At 36.6% G+C, this 27,114-nt stretch overlaps 2 protein-coding genes across 3 annotated transcripts in view; both read left to right on the top strand.

The window, feature by feature from the left end:
* Positions 1-2,640: 2,640 nt before the first annotated feature.
* Positions 2,641-16,161, top strand: slc30a8 (solute carrier family 30 member 8). 2 transcript variants are annotated; one of them, XM_082185940.1, is made up of 8 exons: positions 2,641-3,027; positions 4,434-4,582; positions 4,937-5,083; positions 7,915-8,068; positions 8,671-8,926; positions 10,107-10,212; positions 13,724-13,858; positions 14,340-16,161. In XM_082185940.1, exons 1-8 carry the CDS (start codon positions 2,951-2,953, stop codon positions 14,483-14,485), a joined length of 1,170 nt encoding a protein of 389 aa, XP_082042066.1. In that variant the 5' UTR covers positions 2,641-2,950; the 3' UTR covers positions 14,486-16,161. The 2 variants fall into 2 exon arrangements, with proteins under 2 accessions (XP_082042066.1, XP_082042067.1); XM_082185941.1 differs by lacking the exon at positions 2,641-3,027 and adding an exon at positions 3,573-4,107.
* A 2,892-nt stretch (positions 16,162-19,053) lies between these two features.
* med30 (mediator complex subunit 30) overlaps positions 19,054-27,114 on the top strand; it is a 20,863-nt gene continuing 12,802 nt past the window's right edge. The window contains exons 1-4 of the mRNA XM_082186034.1: positions 19,054-19,072; positions 20,480-20,610; positions 20,919-21,133; positions 21,437-21,595. Coding sequence (XP_082042160.1) covers positions 20,981-21,133; positions 21,437-21,595 — 312 coding nt within the window. The 5' untranslated portion in view covers positions 19,054-19,072; positions 20,480-20,610; positions 20,919-20,980. The remainder of the gene's footprint in view (positions 19,073-20,479; positions 20,611-20,918; positions 21,134-21,436; positions 21,596-27,114) is intronic.

The following is a 27,114-nucleotide window of genomic DNA, read 5'->3' as shown; positions in this document are numbered from 1 at the left end:
TAAAAAAAAAAAAAAAAAAAACATTTGTATCTTTATTTTGCTCTTGATTGGTTTAACAGTTAAAGTAAAGAAAGTAGAAGTAAACATAAACTTTTCAGATTTTGCCGCCATAAAATAATCCCACAAACCGCTGTCAATATCAAACAAAAAATAATATATTTTAATATCTAGGCACAATCATCAGAGATAATCCCTTATTGCATGTATATTTGTTTGGTTTTGTCGTGAGTCACATAAGAGGATGAGGGGAAAAAATATGAGAAATTATTTGTAATGCTTTCAGGTTCTTTCGCAAGTTTTCGTCGTTCCTCCGAGGAGTTGTTTGCGAGAGAACTAAAAAATGTGTCCTTTTTCTCCCTTCTCATTGTCCCTCTTGTGCCTCCGTAGGGGTCTGAGTGTTTAAAGGGAATTGAATATGGAAGGGGATGTTTGTTTGTTCATGTTATTTTCTTTCTCTTCAAATAAAAATATTAAAAGTAACCCCACATTGACTATTGGACCTGGTGTTCTTTATCCAACCGTCTACACTGTGAAACGCATCTGAAAAAGTGTGGATCTGGATCAGGGTGAGAGATGTTGCTTTAAAAAGACGGCACAAAAAAAGGAAAACCGGAATAAGGCCGGAAAACATGGGATTTTATTATGATCCAGATTACGTTTTTTTTATTTTTTATAACTGGGCCCTGGACTCCTAAAAAGTGGCAAAACATGATTTATCAATTTAGTCACTTCCCTAGTTGAAAATCCCGAAAGACTGAGTACATGATTCCAAAGGGAATTCCCATGAAGTCAATAAGAATCTTCAGTTACACTTTATTTATAGGTGTCACTGTTACAGTGTAATTATATATTTAAGTACTGAGTAATATTAAGCAACTACATGTACTTACTATAGGGTTAGGGTTTGGTTGAGGGTTAGTTGCATGTAATTATGCATAATTTACTGTTAACAAGGACACTGTAAAATTAAGTGTTACTGAATCTTCCAATCAAATAAGATCCGTCAAATTCAAATGTCATCAACATTCCATTTGGAATTATTAGAAGTGTGTTTGGGAATGATGTCTTGCTGGACGGAAAGGACTTGGGCAAATCCTTATGAAAATGTCTTATTGAGAACAATGTGTTAAAAAAGACCAGACTGGTTTTGTCATATGATGTGAATAATAAATATATAATATGAAAAATTTCTGTTAGCATCTTTCTGGATTGGTTTCAAATTATTGTTATTTATATATATATATATACACACACACTACCATTCAAAAGTTTGGGGTCAGTAAGATTTTTTAATGTTTTTAAAAGAAGTCTCTTCTGCTCACCAAGGCTGCATTTATTTGATAAAAAAAAATACAGTAATATTGTGAAATATTATGACAATTTAAAATGTCTGTTTTCTATTTTAATATATTTTAAAATCAAATGTATTCCTGTGATCAAAGCTGAATTTTCAACATCATTACTCCAGTCTTCAGTGTCACATGATCCTTCACAAATCATTCTAATATGATGATTTGATGATCAAGAAACATTTATGATTATTATCGATGTTGAAAACTGTCGTGTACAATTTTTTTCAAAATTCTTTGATGAATAGAAAGTTCAAAAGAACAGCATTTATTTCAAATAGAATATTTTCTAACATTATAAATGTCTTTACTGTAACTTTTGATCAGTTTAACTCATCCTTGATGAATAAAAGTATTGATTTATTTTATTTATTTCCCCCCAAAATATAAATAAAATTCTTACTGACCCCAAACTTTTGAACGGTCGTGTTTAATGTTACAAAAGCTTTAGATTTCAGATAATGCTGTTCTTTTGAACTTTCTATTCATCATAGCATCATGAAATAAAAATGTAAATAACTGTTTTCAACACTGATAATAATCATAAATGTTTCTTGATCATCAAATCATCATATTAGAGTGATTTCTGAAGGATCATGTGACACTGAAGACTGGAGTAATGATGATGAAAATTCAGCTTTGATCACAGGAATAAATTACACTTTACTGTATATTCACATAGAAAACAGCTGATTTAAATTGGAATCATATTTCACAATATAACTGTTTTTTTTTTGTTTTTTTTTTTTTTATCAAATAAATGCAGCCTTGGTGAGCAGAAGAGACTTCTTTTAAAAACATTAAAAAATCTTACTGACCCCAAACTTTTGAACGGTAGTGTAAGCTATACATACATACATGTATATTCTTTTTTTTTTTTTTTTTTTTTTTCTTTTTTTTTTACTTTTGTGGGTTGTCATTTTCAATGTATCATTAAAGTGATTAAATTAGTTAAACTTCAAACCTAATCAACTTATTGAATGTGTTCGAGCTCTTCAATGAGCTGTTACTGATTATCTCAACAAAAGGTCAGTTTCCAGCGTCGATCATCAGTCAGGAGTGTCGAGCTCGAGCACGGAAGGTCTGCACACGGTTCGCAGTCACAAGGGTTCACACAAATCCGCTTTTTCACCGAGCACTAAATATTAGACATATTCCTCCTGTAGCCTATATCACAGATGAGTCAAAACTGGGGGATATGCGAAATATGCGCTCTCTTCATAAACAATCACATCTTCAAGTCACAAAATACAGAGCGGTTTGAGGAAATATGTCAGGGAATTCACTATAGGCTACTGTAAATACAGCGTCACTTAATGCATGTATTGTAAATGATCGCGTTATTGTTGTGGGATGATCCTAAGGGATGCTATTGTCGTGATTTGGAGAAGCGAAGAGCATGCAGTGTTTGCACACGGTTCGGAGTCACAAGGCTTCAAATAACAGCGCTTTTGCACTGAGCCTCTCAGCTTCACCTCAGGATGCTGCCGGGACCAATCCCACTGTTTCTAGGCTTCATTTCAGCATTTTAGAGTTACTTTAAACGTCTGTGGAAAGAGTGTAGCAGGTAATCTTATCAAAAGTGAAGGAAAACTAAAACCATGCTCAAAAAAGATCCGGAAAAGATCCATTTGGTGACAGAAAACGGTGCAAAAATGTACACCATCACGACAGAGAAGTAAGTAGATTGTTTTCTTTATTTTTTATAGCCCACTATTGTAAAGTAAGGGGGAATTCAGAGAGATTGGGCGGTGATTTGGAAAAGGTGTCCCCCATCAGCCTGAATTCAACATTATTATAACAAGATATGGAGTTTTGAGTGTTTTATGCATAAGGTCCCTGTGACGAATGATGTTTCGTTGACTTTTTCCTCTTTTCGTGAGTGTTTTGCTGTTGCACAAGGTCGTGTCTCTCTCAGTGGTGTGCAAACTTTGCACTGCGCCCTAATCCTGGAGACATGAGTGAACACCCGAGGACACACTCGTTCCGTTCGGAACGCACTTTTAGAACGGAACCATTTTCCAGTCAGTAAAGCATTATTATTATTATACATACATAAAAACACAGAGGCTACTTTTTAAAAGGTAACTTTAGGTCGTAATAAGCATCATTTTAAGTTTCTTGCTCCAGTGTAAATAATCAATATTTACACTAGTGATTACTTAAATAGCCTATAATTGTCTGAGCTCCACCAACCAGGGCATATTTATTTTATAGAAATATACTTTAATATAAAACACAATCATGTTTAAAAGATACAGAAAGGTAAATAAATTGTTTTCTTTCTTTAAATGTTAATAGCCTAATGTATAGTATTCAGAGTGATTGGGACATTTTGCCTTTGAGATGATTTGGAAAAAGTGTCCCCATCATCATAGATTCACCATTGTAACAAAATGCTGAGTGTTTTATAAGGTCCCTGTGACGAATGATGTTTCGTTGACTTTTTCCTCTTTTCGTGAGTGTTTTGCTGTTGCACAAGGTCGTGTCTCAGTGGTGTGCAAACTTTGCACTGCGCCCTAATCCTGGAGACATGAGTGAACACCCGAGGACACACTCGGCTGGATCGGTGTAATTCGGCTCTTTTCGTTGCCAGAACGAGTCTGCTAAACGGTCTGAATCGATTTGCGATTCGGTTCGATTCGTTCGCACCGCACTTTTAACTCCGAATCATTAAATCGACATAGCCTTTAAAACACAGAGGACTAAGTGGATTTTTACCTACAATCATCTGAAACAAAAGTCTACTTTTTGAGAGGTAACTTTAAGTCTTATAGCTATAAGCATCATTTTAAGTTTCTTGCTACAGTGTAAATAATCAATATTTACCTGTGCTTGTTAAATGTAATTGCCTGAGCTCCACCAACCAAGGCATATTTATTTTATAGAAATATTACTTTATTGTAAAACACAAGCATGTTCAAAATATACAGTATAACAGAAATAGCATTGTTTTTATTTTGGCACAACATTGTTGGGGAATTGTCATACATGGTCAACATCAGACTGTTTGTCAATCAAACCTATGACTCCTTCAAGAAATCTAAGATTGACTTATGTTAACGACTGTTGTATTCCTCCCAGTGTGTCCTCAGGTGAGATGAAGGATGGCAAACACTGTCACGATAACAGCCGTGCCCTGGAGGACCGGGAGCGAGAGAAAAAGCTTGCCAAGAAACGCCTGTACATCGTGTCAGCAGTGTGTCTGGTGTTCATGGTGGGCGAGATAATAGGTGTGTGTGTGACCCTTCCTGCTGACCTCGGTAACACTTTACAATAAGGTTCATTAGTTCATGTATTAACTAACCATGAGCAATACATTTGTTACAGTATTTATACAGCAAAAATACAGCCGTTCATTGTTTGTTCATGTTAGTTCACAGCGCATTAGCTAATGTATAACTAAAGTATTAGTAAATGCTGAAATCAACATTAACAAAGATTAATAAATGCTGAAGAATATTGTTCATTCTTGGTACATGTTAACTAATGAACTTTATTGTAAAGTGTTACGCTGATTTCCTGCATGTTTCTGCACACACGAAGGACCTCTGGGTAATGAGCGCTGATGTGTGGTGTGTGTACAGGTGGGTATTTCGCTGGAAGTCTGGCGGTGATGACAGATGCCGCTCACCTGCTCGTGGATCTCACCAGCTTCATCATCAGTTTGGGTTCGCTGTGGTTATCCTCCAGACCCGCGACTCGCACGCTCAATTACGGCTGGCATCGAGCAGGTAAAGTTACTGGAATTGAAGAACATAAATTGTCTTGCCACAAAACTGGCCTGGATACAGGGAAATAATACACTATATATTAGGGCTGTCAATAGATTTTAGTCACGATTAATCACACCCTTTTTGTGCAATTTATCATTAATTATGTAATTAATCTTATTGTGAAATTAGCAGAAAGCAAATCATCAGATTGAAGGGTGATTCTTACAAAACTGGTTTCCTGAAGGAAAAAAAGGACTCTTGAAGACTAGGAGGTAATCTTATCAAAAGTGAAGGAAAACTAAAGCCATGCTCAAAAAAGATCCGGAAAAGATCCATTTGGTGACAGAAAACGGTGCAAAAATGTACACCATCACGATTTGATAAAAGAACAGACACTTGATAATCTTATTAGATTAGATAATTGCATTTGAAAGGATTTTACTTTCAATAAAAAATGATTTTTGCAATAGATTTGTAGTTTTTGCATGTTTAACCCGGGTTTTTTGTTGCATTTATGTTCTGACCACTAGGGGTAACCGTGGAGACGGTGTCAGATTGAATACGGCACGTTTGCTTAATCCATTTCAGTGCTCCACAAAGCCTCGATCTGCCCACCACTACCCAAGAGCAGGATTTATTTAACATAAATGTGTACAAAATAAACAAAGACTTGACTAAGCATACCTTGACATGACTTAAACACTCACCAACAGGGCCGGCCCGAGGCATAAGCGAACTAAGCGGCTGCTTGGGGCCCCCTCGCCACCAGGGGGCCCCCAATGGAGTTTTTTTTTTTTTTTTACATATTAATTAACTTAAACAAGTGACATAAATGAATGAAAGGATTAATAATTCAAGACAAGAAAATTCTGATTTCATGATCAATATACCTGCCTACAACTGCTGCTGTGTCTGCCAGTGTTTGAGTCATGCGCATAATCTCGCGTGCATAGACAATTTGTGCGCAGTCACGGTAATGTTAAGCCATGTCACAAAAATTTGATTTGATCAATGATTTATCCTTTAAATGTAATGATATTCAGAACAGAACAAGAATAAAAAAATAACTATAAACAAGCCAAAACGAAATAATTTAAAGCGAAAGTGAAAGTAAGCGGCGTTGGGCTCACGTATCTCTCTCATTAGAATCAAAATGTTTCAACATTCGCGATGGATTTGGATGGTAAACTATTCTTTATCATAGGCTTTGTACTTCACTCACGTTCCAATATCGACGGAAAAAATCATCCTCTTCACACGCGCAAAAATGTGCTTGGAAACATCACAGTGGAAGATTACAGAGCTGGAATATGTTGTGTGTGTGTGTGTGCGTGAGGCGCGGGCGCGATCGAACAGTGGAAACATAAAAACATACTCCGTCATGTTTCATACAAGACATCATTCAAACTGCAAAGTGTTTCAAAACGTTGGAGGATATTTTGCAAATAATTTTTTTAATATGTTTTGTGACAGTTCCAAGAGTTAGTAAAAGAGTACAGAAAAAGTGAAAACTTTTTCAAGTATCTATTTTTTATTAAGTATTTATTTTGTATTAATACATAACCTCATTGTATTAATTTATAATGTAACATTATAGCGTGACATTGTGTCAATAATCGTCAAGCACAGGTGACTCTGCGTGGTGTGAGGGGGCCCCCAAATCAAATTCTGCTTAGGGCCCCCAAAAGGCTCGGGCCGGCACTGCTCACCAAACAGTGGTTACACAAACAATACAAGACAATTCTTCCCGTTTCTTTGGCGGTTTGCACCAATTTCGTGTATTCCCACTTCCCATCCCTCACCGCTCAATAATCTATGCTTCAGCCAGCGCGGCATGTTCAGCTCCTTTGGCTTGAGAAAAAAACTAAACAAAAAACACCTTCTCGAATCCTATTAAATAAACCGGTGTTCTCCAAATATTTCAATGAAGCTGTTATTACGTCTTTGTTCGGGGTTTAATAGGTACCTCAAATTAACACCAATCTCCTCTTCCCTCTGAACCTCTTCTAATAACTTGACATCTTTATACTTTTCACAATACATGATGACACGTTCTACCGTTTCGTTTTCTCCACACCATTCACATCTTCCTGTCGGAAAGACAAGAGACTGGAAACATGCGGTCAATTTAAACACAGAGACTAATGACTTGACTAGACACACCTGTGAACATGATGAAGCAATGAACCAATGACAGAACAGAACTGAGAAACCACATGACTAAATCAACCAATGACAACATGACACATTCACAAGGGGAACACATGGCAAGAACACACGAGGGAAAAGGGAATCGCATGACAGGAACCTTGACTATACGTATTTTACAAGGGAAAAAAACATGAAAATGGATGAAAACCAACACTAAACATGACATTTATATTGCTACAAAATATTTATATTCAAATAAATGCTGTTCTTTTAAACTTTCTATTCATCAAAGAATCCAGAAAAAAAAAATATCACTGTTTCCACCAAAATATTAAACTGTTTTCAACACTGATAATAATCATAAATGTTTCTTGATCATCAAAACATCATATTATGCTGATTTGTGAAGGATCATGTGACACTGAAGACTGGAGTAATGGTGCTGAAAATTCAGCTTTGATCACAGGAATAAATGACATATTCACATACAGTAGAAAACACATATTTTTTAAAATTGTAATAATATTTCACAAATTTTTACTGTATTTTTGATCAAATAAATGCAGCAGATGCAAGTTTTAAAAAATCTCACCACCTCAAACTTTTCAATGGTTGTGTGTATATATATATATATATATATAATCAGTAAACTGAAAGCACAAGTGTAATTTCATCCCTGTACTCTTGTGTGTTCTCAGAAATCCTGGGCGCTCTGCTGTCGGTGTTCAGCATCTGGCTGGTGACGGGTGTTCTGGTGTATCTGGCAGTGGAGCGGCTCATAGACGACGACTTCACTATCGAGGGCACTGTGATGCTCATCACCTCCGGCTGTGCTGTACTGGCCAACATCATGTGAGACAAACCCTCATTGTGCATGCGCACACTATATATAGCCCTAATCTAATAACTAACTAATATAGTGCCTTAGCAAAACTGTTATTTGCTGTGAAAATGTCTTAAAGGTGCATTGTGTAATATGTACGAGGATCTGTTGACAGAAATGCAATATCATATACATAACTATGTTTTCAGTGGTGTATTACGACCTTACATAATGAACCGTTATGTTTTTATTAGCTTAGAATGAGCCATTTCTATCTTCATCTACGTGTTTCTACGGTGGCCCTGAACGGACAAACGCGTTTCCTCACTATGTTGTTCTTCATGATAAGAAGCTTCAGCTAAAGTCAGCGAATAAAACACTGACACAATGATGAACAAGTAACAATAATATTCGCAATAACATCGTTTTACTGAATAATTAAGTAAACCTAATTTTTTTATTTATCTTTGTAAAGAAACCTAATTGCTTAACTGGCTACTCTCTCCTGTCTCAGACCACGACATCACTTCCTGTCGGCCACCGTAACTTCTGTTGGGTGCAATTCGCAAACTCACCACTAGATGGCGCTAAAAATGACACACTGCTCCTTTATCTGTTGTTGTGTGTGTAGAATGGCACTCACTCTGCATCAGTCGGGTCACGGCCATAGTCACGGTGGTCTGAGCGCCGGTCACGGTCACAGTCACGATCACGGGAAGGAAAACGGACACAGACAGTCTAACGCTAGTCACTGTGACGTCGAGGAGCAAGGGACTGGGAAAAAACAACAAGCTAATGCCAGCGTAAGGGCAGCGTTTGTCCATGTGATTGGAGACCTTCTGCAGAGTGTCAGTGTGCTGGTCAGTGCCCTCATCATCTTCTTTAAGGTAAGCACTTTTACATTCTTAGATTCGATGAGTCCTAACTTATGACCCAGCTCACAAAAATATGAAAAATATATTAAATATATAGGTTATGAGTGTTCAAGTGTTCAAAACATCCAGTTTTTTTAAAAAGTAAAAAATAAATAAAAATTATTGGTTCTGCAAACATTATAGGAAAGTTACTGTTGAATGTTCTCAGTAGTTGTGACATTTAAAAATGTTAGCCAAATGTTTCAGGAAAAAAAAATGTTTCATGAATGTTGCATAAAGAATGTTTTAGTGCTAATGTTTTGAGAACATAATTAAAGACCAGATAACTTTTTTCAAACATTCTATTATGGAAGAGCATAATATGCTATTTAGGTTTAATTTACTTTTATTTCAGTTTTAGTTTTTATTTATTTCCAGTTAATAATTTTAGTGCTTCAACTTAAACTTATTTCAGTTTTATTGCCAAGCCAAAATTTCTTATTTTCATTTAGTTCAAGTTTTTCCAACTAATATTTTTATTTTTATTTTATTTTTATTAAATGCACAATACGTAAAACCACTAGAACCACTAGTAGATGTTTCCAAGAATGTTTAAATCCAGAGAAATAAGCAATTTGAACCAGGACTCGGACCATGTCCGTGCGTCGCCTGTCAGAGATATAATATAAAATGTTTTATTAGACAAGGGAACAGTTTAGATACATTTATAGACAGAAACGAATCATTGTTATGCAGCTCAACACTGTTAGTCTTATTGTTTGAATCGCTTGTTTTCTTGATTTTCCGCGTTTTAACCATATTTTCAAAGAACAATATTTTGCCAATTGGCTAACACAACATAATCAGATGCAGCTTTGTGTTTAGTAACAGTAATGCAGCGTTTTCTCCGTCATACAATATGCTTTAAAATGAATTGCATGCCATTTAGCAACACAAGCCATCCAGCATTTATTAATACGATATTATGATTCTGCCCTGCTCTGCTTTATACTACAGTAACGTTGATAATCTAATCCATGAATATTATTTCCGAGTCCCGTCAGATTCTTTTCCGCCAAATCAAGGCGTCATCAAGCTATGCCTTTGTTTTAAATAGGCGACCTCTAGTGGCGAAAAACTACATATTATGCCTTTAACAGATCAGATGTAACAGCATGAACTGCTAATGAACTGACTTATTTTCTTTTTACAGCCTGAATATAAAATTGCAGATCCCATCTGCACCTTCCTGTTTTCTCTGTTCGTCCTGGGAACCACGTTCACCATCATGAGGGACATTATTATCGTCTTAATGGAAGGTAAAATGTCTTGCCTGTGACTTAAAAAAAAAAGCTAAACGTTTCGCATTTTTGAAACAAAACTTTCATGGCCCCCAGAATATTTTGTTGAATATCTGAACATGCGATATATCAAAAGAAAGAACAGAGCCTCTGCTTTTAAAACGTTTTATTCTAGCGTCATGCATTCTTTTTAATCAACACTTGAATATGGGTAAGTTTCATTAAAAAAAAGCAACATTTTGAACAAAAAGCTGAGAACAAAAAGACTACATCCAGATCAGATTAAGAACGATGATCATAACAGAGATTAGTAGATCAACACCCGAAAGCTTCACAGTCCTAAAGCTCATCTTGGGTCCACATTTCATTTACTAACATTAGGCAGATTTGATTTATATGCGGTTTAATGTTGATGATCACATTGTTTTACATATGCATCTGCTTACATGTGATATCGCTTGTTTCTGCTGCATCTTTGTGTATCTTTTGATCAGGAGATTCAGTTCTGTTTCAGAAGATGTGTAATAGCGCCCCCTACCGTATAACAGAGAAAACACCGAAAGCCGGAACATTATTAATTAGTTAATAATGTTCTCAAAAAACTTTCTTTTTTTTTTTATGCAAGTACTTGTTCAGAGTACATTCAAAAGTAACAATCCCGTAATATTTGCAAAATGATAAAATGGAATGTTCCCTTAACCCTTTATAGGGCACTCATTGAAATACTTGGAAATTCAAAATTTCAACCATAGAGTGTTATTGGAGGATTTTATAAGATTTCTAAACATTTGTGAGTTTTTTAATTTTTTTAGGTTGGAAATCAAGGGCAATGAAGTTACCATGGCATATATGGTTCCTCGCCAGTCTAGGGTAATGTTTTTCCCTTAAAAAGTGTATATATAAAAAATATAATAAAAACACATAAACTTGTTACAAACATAAAAATATTTATTTCGTAACATTTTAAATTATTATTAGTAACATTTTAAATTAAATTATTATTAGGAACATTTTAAATTAAATTATTATTAGGAACATTTTAAATTATTATTAGGAACATTTTAAATTATTATTAGGAACATTTTAAATTATTATTAGGAAAACAAATTTTCTCAAGTCCAGCGAATTAGGCCACTGCTTTGTGGTACTTAAGGAAGCAGTTGCGGCCAGCATTGAGGCACAGATGGACCTTGCAGACCCTGCAGACCACGTTCGACCTCATGATATTCCCCTTCCGGCTGCAGTACTTGCAGGTCTGGCGGTTTGTGTAGACAGGGGCGTGGAACAGGGACATGTCAAACCGTGCATGGATTGCTGGATTTGTGCTGCGGTGTCCCCGGACAGGTGTGGGGATGGCAACAGAAGTGCTGAGGCTGCCTTGAGATGCTGAGCTCCTTCGGGGATGCGACATTTTTGAGTCAATATCAAGCCCAGTTTGAGTTATTTGTTGAGTAACTGTGAAGTGCAGATCTACTGAAATATAAATAATAAGAAAAATAAGTGAGTAACATTGGACTGGTCTGTCATAACACTTAAGTGCTAAAAATATAAATCCTTTGAAATATTACTCAAATTATTAAAAATGTTTATTTTAATACATTACATAATTATATTACATTACAAAAAACACCAATACATGGCATTTAACTATGATAAAAACTGTTTCAAGGGCATACAACTTACACATAAAGGGTAAATATATAAAAAGAAGTGCAAAATATCATTATAAGTATTAAAAACTGTTATAAAGGTCATAAAACTGACCAAAACCACACATATTTCAATATCTATGGCTTGAAAATTTCTATAAATGTGTTACGTTTCCCACTGGATCACTTTATAATGTTATTCAAACCTGTGATAACATCCAATGCACTAGTAAATACTATTGTCCTACGTTATAATCATAGACTGTGGTTATAATGCATTATTTGTAGAAAAAATACCCTAGTACGGCTTTTCTAGACGCATAGGGCGTATGTCTAAATATGGACATGCGCTAATCTTACCTGAACAGGGCGTATGATCAAATATGGTCTCACCATTTTTCATGCCACAAATGTCAATACTTTCAAGAAATCTATGCAAACAACACCTATCTCAACATGTTGCACAACTATTCAACCATAGAATGTGTGACTTTCATCAACTCACCATTTTTTGTTTTGAAGTTATTAGCGCTGATGTGGGAGTAGGTAGTAGCGCATAACCTCACTTTCCAAATTCCGGAACGACACTGAAGTTTGAAATGCTCCGCGCAACTTCTGATTGGTCAGATGCCATCATGTGACTATCAGTGACGTAGCCTGATCTTTGCTGATTGGCTAGGAGAAATCTATGCGCTCATATGACAACGCAAACAGGCAGGGGAGACTCCGTTTGAATGCGCGATTAAGTTACCAAATATGGTTCCTCGCCCGATAAAGGGTTAAAGGGATACTTCACCGATTAGCATTAAGCTTTGTATCAGTAGAAACCCGGTAGTATTTTGGAGCGACCGTGCTTCCCTCCCTCATGTCCCCCTGAGACGAGAGATTTCTGTATTGTGTGTCTGGAAAAAAAACTCAGATGACGCAAAAATCATAATTTATCATCATCTGAGGCTCTTTTGTCCAGAGGCGAGAGACTACAGCCAATAGGAGGAGCTCGTCCCGCATGTGTTCAACCCGCCCATAGGGGGATCTCACGATAAAAGACGTCTTTTCAGTTTCGAGTCGACTAGTAGCCTAGTTGTATCATTTCTCCCGATACTGCCCTCTGTAACCGGTAGGCGTGGCTTGGGAGTGGCCTCGTAGAGCAGCGAAGCAAGTGCATTCTGGGAGTTGTAGTCTTTCATCCACATGAGCCAATAATACATTCTCTGTCTTCTCTCAGTCTAGAAGGCACCAACTTCTAAAATAATTTCACATTTCTACTACATAAATGACCCAATTTGAATACACATTCATCTTTCCAGCGGTGAAATATCCCTTTAACGTTCACATAACCAAGAATTATTATTATTTGTTTTTTTTTAAACTGGGGGTTTTGAACATTCAGAAAACATTCAGAAATAATGTTTGTGTAACTTAATGCCAAACGTTGTTAGCCAAACGTTTTAAGAAGAAAAAAAAATGTTAGCTGGGAATAAAGAATGAGAATCTGTCCAAACTTTTGACTGGTATATTAATTGAAGGTAAATCTTAAATATAGTCTCTATATTAGCTGTTTTAATGGCCACTAGGCATTCTGTGAACGGTCGTTTCATTTTTCATATGGAAAATGGAACATGAAGATTTAAATCAGAGCTCGTCAGATTGTCTGAAATGCCATAATTTTGAGAAACACAATTAAATGTTGTGTAAGATTTTTATTTGTTTAATTTTAAAAAATGTGGTCACTAAAAATTTTATTCTTCCACTGTGCTATTTAAAAGTTTTGATGAGTTAACAATTATATATAATATAGTAATAACCGAGCTAGCGGGGAACGTTCTCATTTCTTGGATCATGACGATGTGAACTGGAGCTGGAGTGTGTGTCCTCCACAGGAACTCCGGCCGGTGTGAACTATAATGAGGTGAGGGATCGACTGCTCCAAGTGAAGGGAGTCAAAGCTGTGCACAACCTCCACATCTGGGCCCTGACGATGAACCAGGCGGTGCTCTCCGCTCACGTGGCCATAGGTAACGCTTCAACTCCATATGTGACAAAACCAGTCTCGAGTCGCACAGGTTTATTTGTGGCAATACATTGTATGGGTCAAAATTATCGATTTTTCTTTTATGCCAAAAATCATTAGGATATTAAGTAAAGATCATGTTCCATGAAGATATTTTGTACATTTCCTACCATAAATATATAAAACATGTATTTCTGTGAGTGAATGCAGCACAATCGCCAACATGAACAACTTTAAAGACGATTTTCTCAATGTTTCGATTTTTTTGCATCCTCAGATTAGTTGTATCTCGACCAAATAGTGTCCCTATCCTAACAAACCATACATCAATGGAAAGATTATTTATACATACATCTTACTTACACTTCTCAATTAAAAAAAAAAATTACCCATGTGACTGGTTTTGTGGTCCAGGGTCACATATGGCTTAATTTTGGCATTTAATTGTGAAATATTCACTCGTCTGTTCATTTTGAACTCCTCAGAAGACACTGTAGAGGCACAGGCGGTGTTGAGAGAAATCACCCAAGCCTGTTTCAACGCATACAGTTTCCATTCAGTCACCATTCAGCTGGAGCAACAGGAGGACCAAAGGCCTGACTGCAGTCTCTGTCAAGACCCCACGAAGTGAAACTCCCAGAGACTTATCCATAAAGCCGGAGAGAGACCTTTTCAAGAGGATTATTGTGGTGTTAACGCTTCAGAGCTGATATAATTACATCTGTTTTATTGTAGAATGAGGTCTTCTTGGACTTCAGACACCTCTGTGTGTTTTTGGGGGCGGGTCACATGACAGTATTTCACTGAGGTTGTGGTATTATAAATAGTGCCGTCCCTCTTTTTATCTGCAGCACTGGATACGGAAGTATTTTTTACGTTCATTTCTCCCAAAATAAAGCTTTCTAAGCCATGAACCAAACCAACAAGCTTACGAGGAGAATCATAACGTTACAAACTTTGATTTGAAGCAATAAAGGACAAAAAGACAAGACTGTGTACTACAATCCCATGAAGCATTGCATACAGGATAATAGAATAAAAAACAATGGAGAAATATAAAACTACTCATTTAAAAATGTTGATTATTTTTTTGTAAGTTTATTGTAAAATATGCACATTTGGATGGAATTTGGTAGAAAATAATGTCGTTTTTTTTATACATTGAAATAATCTGTGAATTTTCATTTTTGGGCAAACTATCCCTTTCAAGGATTAGTGCACCACCAAAAAATTATAAAATTGTCATTACTCACCCTCGATCCAAACCCATAAGAATTTCGTTCATCTTCGAAACACAAATTAAAGATATTTTAAATGAAATCTGAGAGATTTCTGTCCCTCCATTGACAGTCTACGCAACTACCACTTTGATGCTTCAAAAACTAATCCATATGAATCAAGCCGTTTAGTCCAAATTTGACTTTATTGCTTTAGTTTATATGATGAACAGATTTAATTGAGGCCTTTATTCACATATAAACATTGATCAGTGAACATAAACAGAACATAGAAAATGACTTGATATGTGCCAAGGGAAACCCACTGAGCCGTGCAGGTAAGAAGGTACTTTAGCAATGAAAATCATCTGAAATAGGCACATTATTTTAGTCATCTTCCATATTTTCCTGCATGTTAATCTTTCTTCATCTGTAAACAGCATGTATTGTGATGCTGTAATGTACTGTACTCCTTCAAACATCCCTTAATTAAAGGGATAATTACACCAACCAACAGTGTTCAGTAACAGTGTTACTGTTGATCTTAGAATTTGTTTATTTACCAACGCTATTATTTCTGTAACGCTAAGAGAACTTTAATTTCTTCGATCAGTTTTTTTTTGTTCTCATTTCCTATTTTTTGTTTAGAAATCAATCTTGATTTTTTTTTTTTACTCCTCAAGCAAAGTTCGAAAATTCATATTAACTCTTTACAATAAGGTAAACATAGCTATCCCGTTCAATAGAGTCGACAGTCCTACAAAGATATCAGTACCACGATAATATGCAACTATTGTATATCGGCATACTTTTTTTTTTTTTTTTTTTGACCGTCTACGTATATTATAGCTGCATATTAATGAATGCCTTGACACGCTATCATGGGTTAAAATGTCTAATTTACATTAATTAAAAGGACTTTTTACATTTAAAAACACATTTTCAAATTCCAAAGCTTGTAGTCTGACTGACTTATGACAGGTGAGATTTTGCCAATACTTCCCTTCATAAATGTACAGTACACTATTATTTAAAAATAAAAATAATACTGTAATGTAATAAAGGACTGTAATACTGTAATTCACTTCCACCTTTGTGTCATCACCTCATTAACTTTATTAACCCTGTGTTTTCAGTCATTCTTTGCAAAGTCTTGTTTGTTTCACACTGCAACTCTGAGCACTGGTTTCCCGTGTTTCTGGGTTTGACTCTTTTGCCTGGTTATTTGATCACCCGCTCTGCCTGTCGCCTATCTGGAGGGTTTGCCTGTGTTTTTTGACCTACTGCATGTTTAATGGATTGCGATTCTGGATGACCCTGATAAACGACTACATTTAGATCAGTTACGTAACGTGACACCACTGTTGAACTAGTGACACAGTGAACAAAACCTCTTTTCCAGGCAGGAGGTCTGGTGATAGTCCAAGGCAAGCATCCATGGTACCATCTTAGGCTCTGTTCAAAAGCAGGGCCATCCCATGGAATAGGCAAATATTAGGGGAGCCCAAATGAGTGAAGTCTGATCCAGATAGAACAGTAGTCATATATAGATATGAAACCGTATCATAAACAGTCTTTTCAATGATAGCCTAATTATTCATGTGTTACAATCATTTAAATTTATTACAGAAGTACTGGGATACAAGTTTAGTTTGGATATAAACACTGATGTATATAGATTAAATCATCTTTTGAAAGTAACTTGACGCTTCAAATAAAGATTGTTTTAATTACATTATTACACCAGTAGGTGGCGACAAGTGACTGTTAAAAAATGAATTTGTCATTCGTTCAAAAACACTTGATCCATCTAATAATGAAACAAGTGAAGTCGTTATGTGTGAGTCATTGATTCATTCCTTCAAACCATAAAAAAAAAAAAAAATTATTATAATATTTTTAAATAGATTGCAGCAATCAAACTTCTGTCAGAACCTCTAGTAAATTGTATGTTATTTTGTTTAACTCACTAATACATTCAGAATCGTGATCCCTATTTATAAAACACACACACACACACACACACACACACACACACACACACACACACACACACACACACACAAAACATGATTCTCAATGTATCCAGAATCGTGCTGCACTAGTGTGAGTTTATGAACTTTATGATTATGTTTATGATCAGTGGAATTGTCTGCGATAGAAGATTTGCAATCTTGCCTAGGGCTGCAAATGAGTGAGACCGGCCCTGTTTTAAAGCAAACAGAAATATACCATTAAAAAAGTAAACACATTAATTCTTGTATTGCTTGTAAATATTTAAGCGCTTCCTCTTAATTTAATATATTTACCCAAACAATGTTGATTTTGTACTTTACTTCTCCATCCACGTATGAAAAGCATTATGTAAATTCCTCATGCTGGCTTAAAATAAACTACTAATGTTTGACAAGTCCCTTTTGCCACGTAAATCGAACCGTGTCCTGAAATGTGTGTCTGCTTCTTTTGAGTCCTTAAGGTCACTGGAAACATCAGCGGGGTCAAACAAATGTTTGCTCTGACGTGGCAACAGTATTTCCCAGGTTGGTTTCATGACAAAGAAGGAAAAGGAAAAGACAGTTAATGTAATTTTTTCCCCCAAAAGAACGTACAGTAAATGAACCACATAATCAAACCTAAACTTTACAATATTCACTCTCGTTTATTACAGAATAAAGGGGTGATCGTGGCACAAACGCGGGGCTCGTTGTAACACGTTAAAATCTTCCACACATGCTATGGCGAAACTTAGTGGATTTACTAGTTGCCATGTCAACACTATATGACGAAAAGCAAAATTAAAAAATCTTTAGACGATAACTTTGAACATTTATTTAACCATAGCAAAAGTACATTTCTTAAGTTAATTTTTCATCTCTGTTTTTTTATCATTATTATTTTTTATTAAAGAACTCTGATAATATTTTAATATTTTATCTGTTATTTAACAGTTGAGATCGTTCTTTAATGCTGATCTAACAGAAGACACTCGCCGGGTTTAAATGTTGTCTTGTCACACTGTGTCACAGTGAGCCTCTATTAGAACTATGATATTCTACTCTAGACTTTTATGAATTCTATTGAGAATCCATGAGAAAAAGGTTAATAAAGAGTGGGAGTAAATGTTCAGAAATTATTCATTATTATTATGTTTTGAACTATGCTGTAGTGTTTTTTGTCAAATAATTATAAAAAAAAGCCATTATTTTATTCTTATTTTATCTAAAAAAGGTAATAATTGTATTTTATTGACAATATTTTAGTTTGTAACATTTTAATCTGTCATATGGTCATATTGTGCTCCATCTATGGGGCATGTTGTCACTATTCACTTCCATTCTTTTGGGGGGAAATCAAGAAAAATATTTTGGGGATATTTTGGGGATATTTAATTTAATTTTATCAATCAATAAATTCCTCTTGAAACAAACTTTGTTGTATTATTTAAATTGAATACTGTGAAGCTGCTTTGATACAATCTGTATTGTGAAAAGCGCTATACAAATAAACTTGACTTGACAAAAAAACCTATACATTGTATTAATAAAACAAAACCACATAATTGTACTAGACGTGTGAAATTAGTGTGCGAAATAATGAGTAATCTGAACCCTAAGTGAATTTACACAAATTGAGAAAGTCAAAAAGTGTGAGGTTGTGCCCCGCTCTCATCTAGTCCACCATTGTCTATAGAAAACATTCAACAGTTTGATCTTTCCCATCATTCCTGCAGGAAAAATGACACGTTTTTCATCCAAATCTTATCTTCCATGCACAGCCTGTTACTTTGCACTGTTTTCTTGAATGCTTTCATGATCTTGCTGCTCATTTTCTGTCAGAACTGCTACACCAGTTTGAACTGGTTTGCTCACTGTTATAATGTGGCCCCAACCTTTGGAACAACTTCTGGTGAAATACAGTAAGTTTTCAGTCAGTCTTGTCGCTAAAAGTAAAGGCTACTACAACGATTTGGAACATGAAAAAAACAGTTTTGGGAAATTACAGTAAGTTTTACTTCTAAAAATAATACTGTACATAAATGAAGGGAAGTATTGGCAAAATCTCACCTGTAGTGAGCAGTGTTGGGTAAGTCATTAGTCATTAAAACAGTAATTAATTACTAGCTAATTACATTGTCAATGTACCTCTTAAAAGTAATGGATTACTTATTACTAATTACTTTATAAATCCCATATCAACCTCGACCATTGAACAATACAAGGATAAACAGGAAGCTGCTATTTTAATTCTTTCAAATAAACAATATACAATTGCATTAATTATTTTTGAAATGACCAAAGTGTGCAGGTTACATTAAAAGCAGGCATTATGTTAAATCCACTATTGTTTTGTGTAGAATTGTATTTAATGCAATTACATCAGAAGTAACTGTTACAGAAAAATTCTAAGTAAGTAATCTAATTACTTTACTTTTTCAAGGGAAAAGTAATTAGATTACTTAGCAATTAATTGCACCCAACACTGCAAGTCAGTCGAATTATGTATTTGTAAATGCTGAAATTAGCGTTAACTAAGATGAATGCATGCTTTAGAAGTGTTTTTCATTGTAGTTCATGTTAACCAATCCATCTTAATTCCATTGTTGGATGTTTTATTCAAAGGAAAGGAGAATTGCTGTCGCTCTCTCTCTAGTTTTCATTCTCTTTTAAGTGAAAACTGAATCTCTTTGTACCTCCAGCTCCTAATCCTAATCCTTTTATAGTCCACTGGATGAGGACAGAAAATCAAGCCAAGCTAATAATCAGAATATATACAGAGAAAAGCCTTTTTGAAGCGGGAGTCACACACACACACACACACACACACACACACACACACACACACACACACACACACACACACACACACACACACACACACACACACACACACACCGAATAAGAAGGGTAAACAGCAGACTGTTGAGTTTAAGTGCATATTCTCCTCTGAGAGGAACAAGATCAAGACCTGCGTCTCTGAGAGCCACAAATTACTTTAAATGATATGGAATCATCTTCTTTGATATTGAAAGGAAATATGGATTATTAGGCAGAGCAGGTCTACAAAACTCAAGTGAAATCAATGATCACAGAGTCTGAAGTTAAAAGGACTTCCTGATTCTCTTTCAATTGATGAATGTCTGTCTTTGTGTTTGTCATGAATCAATGATTTGAGATCCAACTTGCTCTTTTAATCGCTAATATAATGCACTGATGGACTTATACAGGCCTAAATGCAACCGTTTCTCTTGTTCATTTAATCCATATCTTATCGCAGGACTGTGCAGAGCAGCTGACTATCTTTAACATTCATGAATGTGCCATGCTTGATCTCCGAAATAAATAATTTCATAATGTTTAACTATAAATTTGAATAATTTCAAACATTCATAATGTTTGATTGAACACTAGATGGCGCCTCGTCTTCAGCTTTGCGTATGTAAGAGTACACGGTGACTTCTCGTGAAATCTCGCGATGGCTGACTGACAGACGAGATCACAGCACGGAAAAAAATGACGTCTTGTCAACAACACTAACAAAGGTATTTAAACGCTCCAAATGTTGCATATGTTCAGACGAATTACATTTTCTGTGTTTACATCAAATATATGTTATGTCAGCTCCGTTAGACATTCAAGTTTTGATGAAAGTAGCTCAATGTAAAGCTGAAGAGTTTCCATCCAAATAATATGTGTATTATTATTATTATTATTATTATATATATATAGGATTTAGTTAGTTTCGTAGTTTGTTGTTTTATATCTACACTTATGGTTTTATTACACAATACTTTAAAGTGTGATACATGGTGTATGGTGCAATTTTCAACTTAATATTCTCTCATAACAGACATGCCACTAAGTCTCACTGAATAGCCATCCATCCATCAGTGCCTGCATCCCTCTGTCGCCATGGCAACCCCTCCTCTGGCCCCGTTCCCCGGGCAACAGGCTCAGGCGGCTCGGGATGTGAACACAGCGTCACTATGTCGGATCGGACAGGAGACGGTGCAGGACATCGTCTTACGAACCATGGAGATCTTCCAGCTGCTGAGAAACATGCAGGTGAGTTCGTCCATCCACAGATGAAGGCTGATCTAGGGCTGGACGATTTATCGCAATTTCCATGTAATCGCACTTAAATCGAGTTGGCTTATCTCGATTTTGAAATCGCGAAGGCTGTGAATATTTGTTATGCATTGATGTTCGGCTCTGAGTATTTACCACCGATCAGCCGCTGCACTGACAAACTGTGCTTAAATAATCGTAGCCTTTGCCAAATCGCGTGCGGTTTCGTTGCGATTAATCGGGCAGCCCTAAACTTATCCCGTTCTCCACATGTCTGACTCCCTCTGTCTCCTCGCTCAGCTGCCCAACGGAGTCAGCTATCATCCCAACACTCATCAGGACCGGTTGGGGAAACTGCAGGAGCACCTGCGGATGCTCTCCGTACTTTTCCGCAAACTCCGTCTCGTCTATGATAAATGCAATGAGAACTGCGCTGGTCTGGAGCCCATTCCTCCTGAGGTGAGATTACACTCTCTAGAGTCTAGACTCTCCAGTTTTCATTACATTGAGTCATTCTGTTGATCTTTGTTATATTTAAAGGTGCAGTGTGTACATTTGTAGCGGCATCTAGTGGTGAGATTGTGAATTGCACCCAACAGAGGTTACGGTGGCCGACAGGAAGTGATGTCGTCGTCTGAGACAGCAGAGAGTAGCCAGTTAAGCAATGAGGTTTCTTTACAAAGATAAATTTAGAAATTAGGTTTACTTAATTATTCAGTAAAACGATGTTATTGTGTATATTATTGTTACTTGTTCATCATTGTGTCGCTGACTTTAGCTAGCTTCTTATCACGAAGAACAACATAGTGACGAAACATGTTTGTCCATTCAGGGCCACCGTAGAAACATGTCGATGTAAGGAGACCCGCGGTGTGTGAAGATAGAAATGGCTCATTCTAAGCTAATTAAAACATAACGGTTCTTTATGTAAGGTCGTAATACACCACTGAAAACATAGTTATGTATATGATATTGCATTTCTGTCAACAGATCCTCCTAACTATTACACAATGCACCTTTAATGCTATTTTAAGCATTTTTGTTTATGTGGCAAATACAGCAGTGGTCTTGGACTTTAAACTGATATTCAGGAACTCAAATGAACATCAAATGCAATTAAAAAATGTCCAGTTGGCTTGTAACGTTATTTTTGCGTGGTTTCAGGTCTGAGATTGAGATTGGCTCTGGTGTCCCTCAGGGTTCGATTCTAGGCCCCTTACTTTTTAGCATTTATATATCTCTCTTTGATTGCTCTTTAGATCACTCAGGCTTAATTATCTTGGAACTGATCTTTGTTATATCTAATGCCATTTTAAATGAGCATTAAAAGGTTAGTTCACCCAAAAATCCCATCCTCGGTCTATATGACTTTCTTCTTTCCTTCGAACACAATCGGAGTTGGATTAAAATATATCCTGGCTCTTCCCAGCTTTATAATGGGAGTGAATGGTACAAAGAAGCACATCCTTCCATCATAACAGAAATCCAAATGGCTTCAGGGGTAATAAAGGCCTTCTGAAGCGAGAGAACAATATCCATATTTATAACTTTATAAACTATAATCACTGACTTCTGGTAATGGCCGTGCGCGAGTGACCTCTGACCTGACGCATGACGTATTGACGAACAGGGAAGCACAGAGGATAGAGCAAAACAAAACACCGGTCATGAATTCGATCTAAAACGAGAATTTTTAAAGAGAAATGTGTACTCCTATATCCTACGTCATGTGTCGGGTCAGAGGTCACTCTTCTGCTGGATCTAGACTCGTGTACGGCTGTTACCGGAAGCCAGTGATTATAATTCATAAAGACATTAGGCCACGACTGCCTTGAAGATGTTGAGAATCACTGGCCTGTATTATAGGCCACTGACATGATTGAAGTGTCTCCTGTGTGAGTGTGCATCATTTTAAATACATTTTTCAGACGTATAAATTATATTATGAGGGGTTGATGAAGTGGCGTTAGAGTGAATATTTAGGAGTGGGTTCAGTTGATCTTGTACACCAGGTAATTCTTTCCATTCATAACATTATTTGTGCCAGCAAACGTTTTAATTTGTGCCACTAGCTTTCAGTTTCTAGTTGAGGAAACATCCTTGAATCACAATGCAAACTTGATTGAGTCCAACTGAGATTCCCCCTGACTCAGTTTGCTCACTGACGTCAGGTCTGGCTTTACAAGAGCATGTTTTTCTGATCTTCTCGAGTACTGGTTTAATGACTTCTATGACAGAAACATCTGGAATATAAAATAACATTTAAATCAGGAAGAAAATATGTATAGTAGTGGCCAATAGTGATGTCTGGCCTAGGAAAATGTACATTTCAAACCCTTTATTCAAATATTATTTAAAAAAATTGTTTTGTAAGCATATTGCATAGTTGTGCTTGGAGTCGATTGTTTTATTTGTGATAATAACACAAAGAAATTATGAACACATGCAAAAACAAGAGAGAACCAACAAAATATTAATAACTGATTATGTTGTGGTCAATCTATGCTTTTTCCTATGAGCTATGCACTTTTTTTGCATGGTAAAATAAAACCTGTAGCTGAACTTTGGCTTTTTGCTAGATAATTTAGTCAGATAATACTTTAACCAAGTTTAGTGTTTTGTTCTTACCTCATATTTAAAATATTTAAAAAATATTAAATATTTTCCTCATATTTTGATGGTTTAATTGAACTTGTAGAGTCATTTAAGCAAATATCCCTTCTTGCCGTCACTTTTTGCCACTACTGTGTGTGTATATATATATATATATATATATAAAACTAAAACCATTTAAAAAATTTTTTGAATTAAAATAAGATAAAATATAAATATTAGTAGAAAAGTTTTACTAAACTAAACAATTTTAATTGTTGTCTTGGAAATAAGCTGAAGTTGAAGCACAAAAATGATAAACTAGAAATAAATAATAACTAAAACTTAAATAAACATAGATTAAACCTAAATAGCAATATTAAAAAAAGCAAGAAATCACAAAAAATTTAACAAAAATTAACATGAAAATATAAAAATAAAAGCCAATTCAAAATACTAATAAAACTAAAATAACATTTTATGAATCAAAGGTAAATTATGTGAAACACAAAGTGTCTCTGTGATTTAGACATGAGGATGGAGATGTGGTAAATGTAAATTTGCCGCTCAGGAATTACAACTTGAATGCGCATGAGAGCAAATAAAGATCGAATGCACAGCTGGTCCGTTTCATGCAGTCTCTCTTCTTTTATCGCGAGAGCGCTGGAATGAAGTCATTAGATCTGCACGAGCTTTAACTGGAGGGCATGAAACTCAGGTTCTTCCATCTCATTACCAGAAGAGCTTGTGCTCACAGGATATTTATTTTGGCCCGGTCTCGTGTGTTTGGTTCAGGTGTTATCTTTAGCTCCTGTTGCGCTTTCTCTCCAAACAGGAAGTGAGTTAATGGAGTCAGAGGCATTACCTCATCATCACTTCGCTAATTAGCCGAGGCGCTCGCTAATGAACAGCTGGCCAAGTACCTCATGTCAGCATTTTCCAGCCCAGGCAATCACCGGCTCCCAGCGGTGGAATTTCCTGCACACCGAAAAAGAAACAGCCAAGTCATTTCATTTACCACCTCACTTTTTCCAGTCGCCTCAAAGTAATCAACCCGAGTGAGCCTCAGTGAATCACTAGCTGGCAGAACACATCCATCTTTCAGTGTCTGGGCCTTGAGTAATGTGTGGACTGCGTTATATTAACTATAGCTGACTCTTTCTTTCGTACGCTTGCTGCCGACAGGTGGAAACTCAGGGTGTGTTCGGCTCGGCTTTCTTGGTTCTTTTGGTCCAGATCGAAAAAAAGAAAATTATACATTAAAGTCCCTCATTTGATCCCTTAAAGCTCATCTTTGATCACCACAATTACATATTTTAATGTTTTTTTCTTCATGCCTTAAAATAGCTTGAATGTAACTTGCCTCATTTAGTGTGCGCGGTTCTATGCATATGCAAATGAGCCCCGCCTCCACTCACTCACTCAGCTCAGAGATCCACTGGTTGACGATCACACGTTGATCTGATTGGTTACAAGGTAGTTTGTGACGTCAGAAACACCAGCGATTTCAAAGCGTGTTTTTGATTCACTGCAGTTTTAAGGAGAAAATACTCAGCAATGCTGTCGACTTATGAATTTACTCATGGTTTGTCTTAAAGCATATTAAAAACACCACATAGACACATAAACTACATTAAAAGCCTGATTTTCACCACAGGGGGACTTTAAGAGTGCGTTCACACTTGGCATTATTGGTGCGATTACTAATGCAGTTGCTCTGTTAGTGTGGTTACATTTACTTTTACATTTAATCATTTAGCAGACGCTTTTATCCAAATAGGAGAGCAATAGAAGCAATTAAACTAACAATAGGACAGCAATATGCAAGTGCTGTGACCCTTCCCAGTTTAGTCTAACGCAGTATGGCCCTATCCTGCACCTTTGCAATTGACTTTGTACACCGACGCATGTATCATTCATATTTTGCACCCGCGCACAGCGGACTTTTCCCTCCACAGACGCACGTCGGTAAATTAGGGAATGAACTTGCGCTCCCGGGAGCGGTTCAGCGAAAAGAGGAGGCATGTTCCGGCGCAAACGTTCCCTGGTGCTATTTTGCAGGTTTAGAAAACAAATCCGCCACAGACTAGGAAAAACCTAGTCTAAAGTCAGTGGCGCGTTACGCATGTTATTCAAATGCTATTTTAAGGGCGCATGCTTGGCCATAATGTAGCGTGTGCACAACGCACATACACTTTGATTCTCTCATCTACACAGAAGCAGCAGTTTTCAGTTTTGCAAATCATAGGCTACAAAATTACAAGGAAAAATATTACCACACGAGGGAAATCATTGTTGTGTCTGTGAAGATGTGAAAAAATAGGCATAAATCTAGCTTACACATTTACCCAAATTATCATACGCCTGTTTAACCGAAGCTAATTTGGGTGTGTTTCTCCATCCCCAATGTCACTTCTCTGTGTTTTACGGCCCTGACGAGAACGTCGGTCTCCTCGGCTGTGAACCGCTCCTGGCGTGCGTCTGGCAAATCCGCCGTTATAATAGCAATCCGCCATGGAACAAGCGCGCCTGCTCTTAAAGGGAATGTGAGATGTCGCTCTGATTGGTTTATTTCAGGTTACGCCCAAACCACACCTATGAGTAATGAAGCTACTTCAGACCAACCCATTTTAGATTTGCATCGGGCACAAGAGTAATTTATCCCGCCGGTATAATAGCAACAGCGCCTGAGATCTGCCCACAAAGTTACTTGCGTTTCGCGTTTGATACTTGCGTTTCAGATCGTTAAAATAGGGCCCTATATGTTGTTTTTTTTTCAATAGATAAAGAATAGAAAAGAAGGTGTTAGTATTAATGGATCAAGTGTTGCCGAAAAAGATGCGTCTTCAGCCGTTTCTTGAAAACTCAGGTTGAGTTTGGCAGGTCATTCCTCGAAACGATCTCTGAATCTGATGTGGTTGTGTTCACACTTGTAGTTCGGTTCACTTGGTTCGCTTGGTTCGGACCAACCCCCCCTCAAGAACGAATGAACGTACGCATATCGTTGCCACTATACTGTTATTGTTACGGCATTACTCCCTGCACCGCCAGCTATACTCAAGGCTAGTTCAAATTCGCCAAATGAACGTCCTCGTTGTGCGAACACTTAATCGTCGCCGGCGGGAAAGGAGGAGAAGAGCAAGCAATCCTGCGGGAACCACCGGGACTTCCTGTAAATGGTCTGAAAGTCCGAACCATACAGAAAATGCGTTCACACTAGAAACGAACCAAACCTTTGTTCAGTTTGATCCGGACCGAGACTAGCTCTTTTCATCTGACCAAATGTCGTCTGTTTGATCCGGATCGTGGTCCGGGGGAGGTTTCACACCTGTAATTCTGATTCGTATCAAACTGAAAAGTCTGAAAATCCGGACCAAACAGGGTAG

This window comes from Leuciscus leuciscus, assembly GCF_965113295.1.
Source record: "Leuciscus leuciscus genome assembly, chromosome: 12".
NCBI classification, from domain to species: domain Eukaryota; kingdom Metazoa; phylum Chordata; class Actinopteri; order Cypriniformes; family Leuciscidae; genus Leuciscus; species Leuciscus leuciscus.
This window is presented reverse-complemented; position numbering and strand designations above follow the sequence as displayed.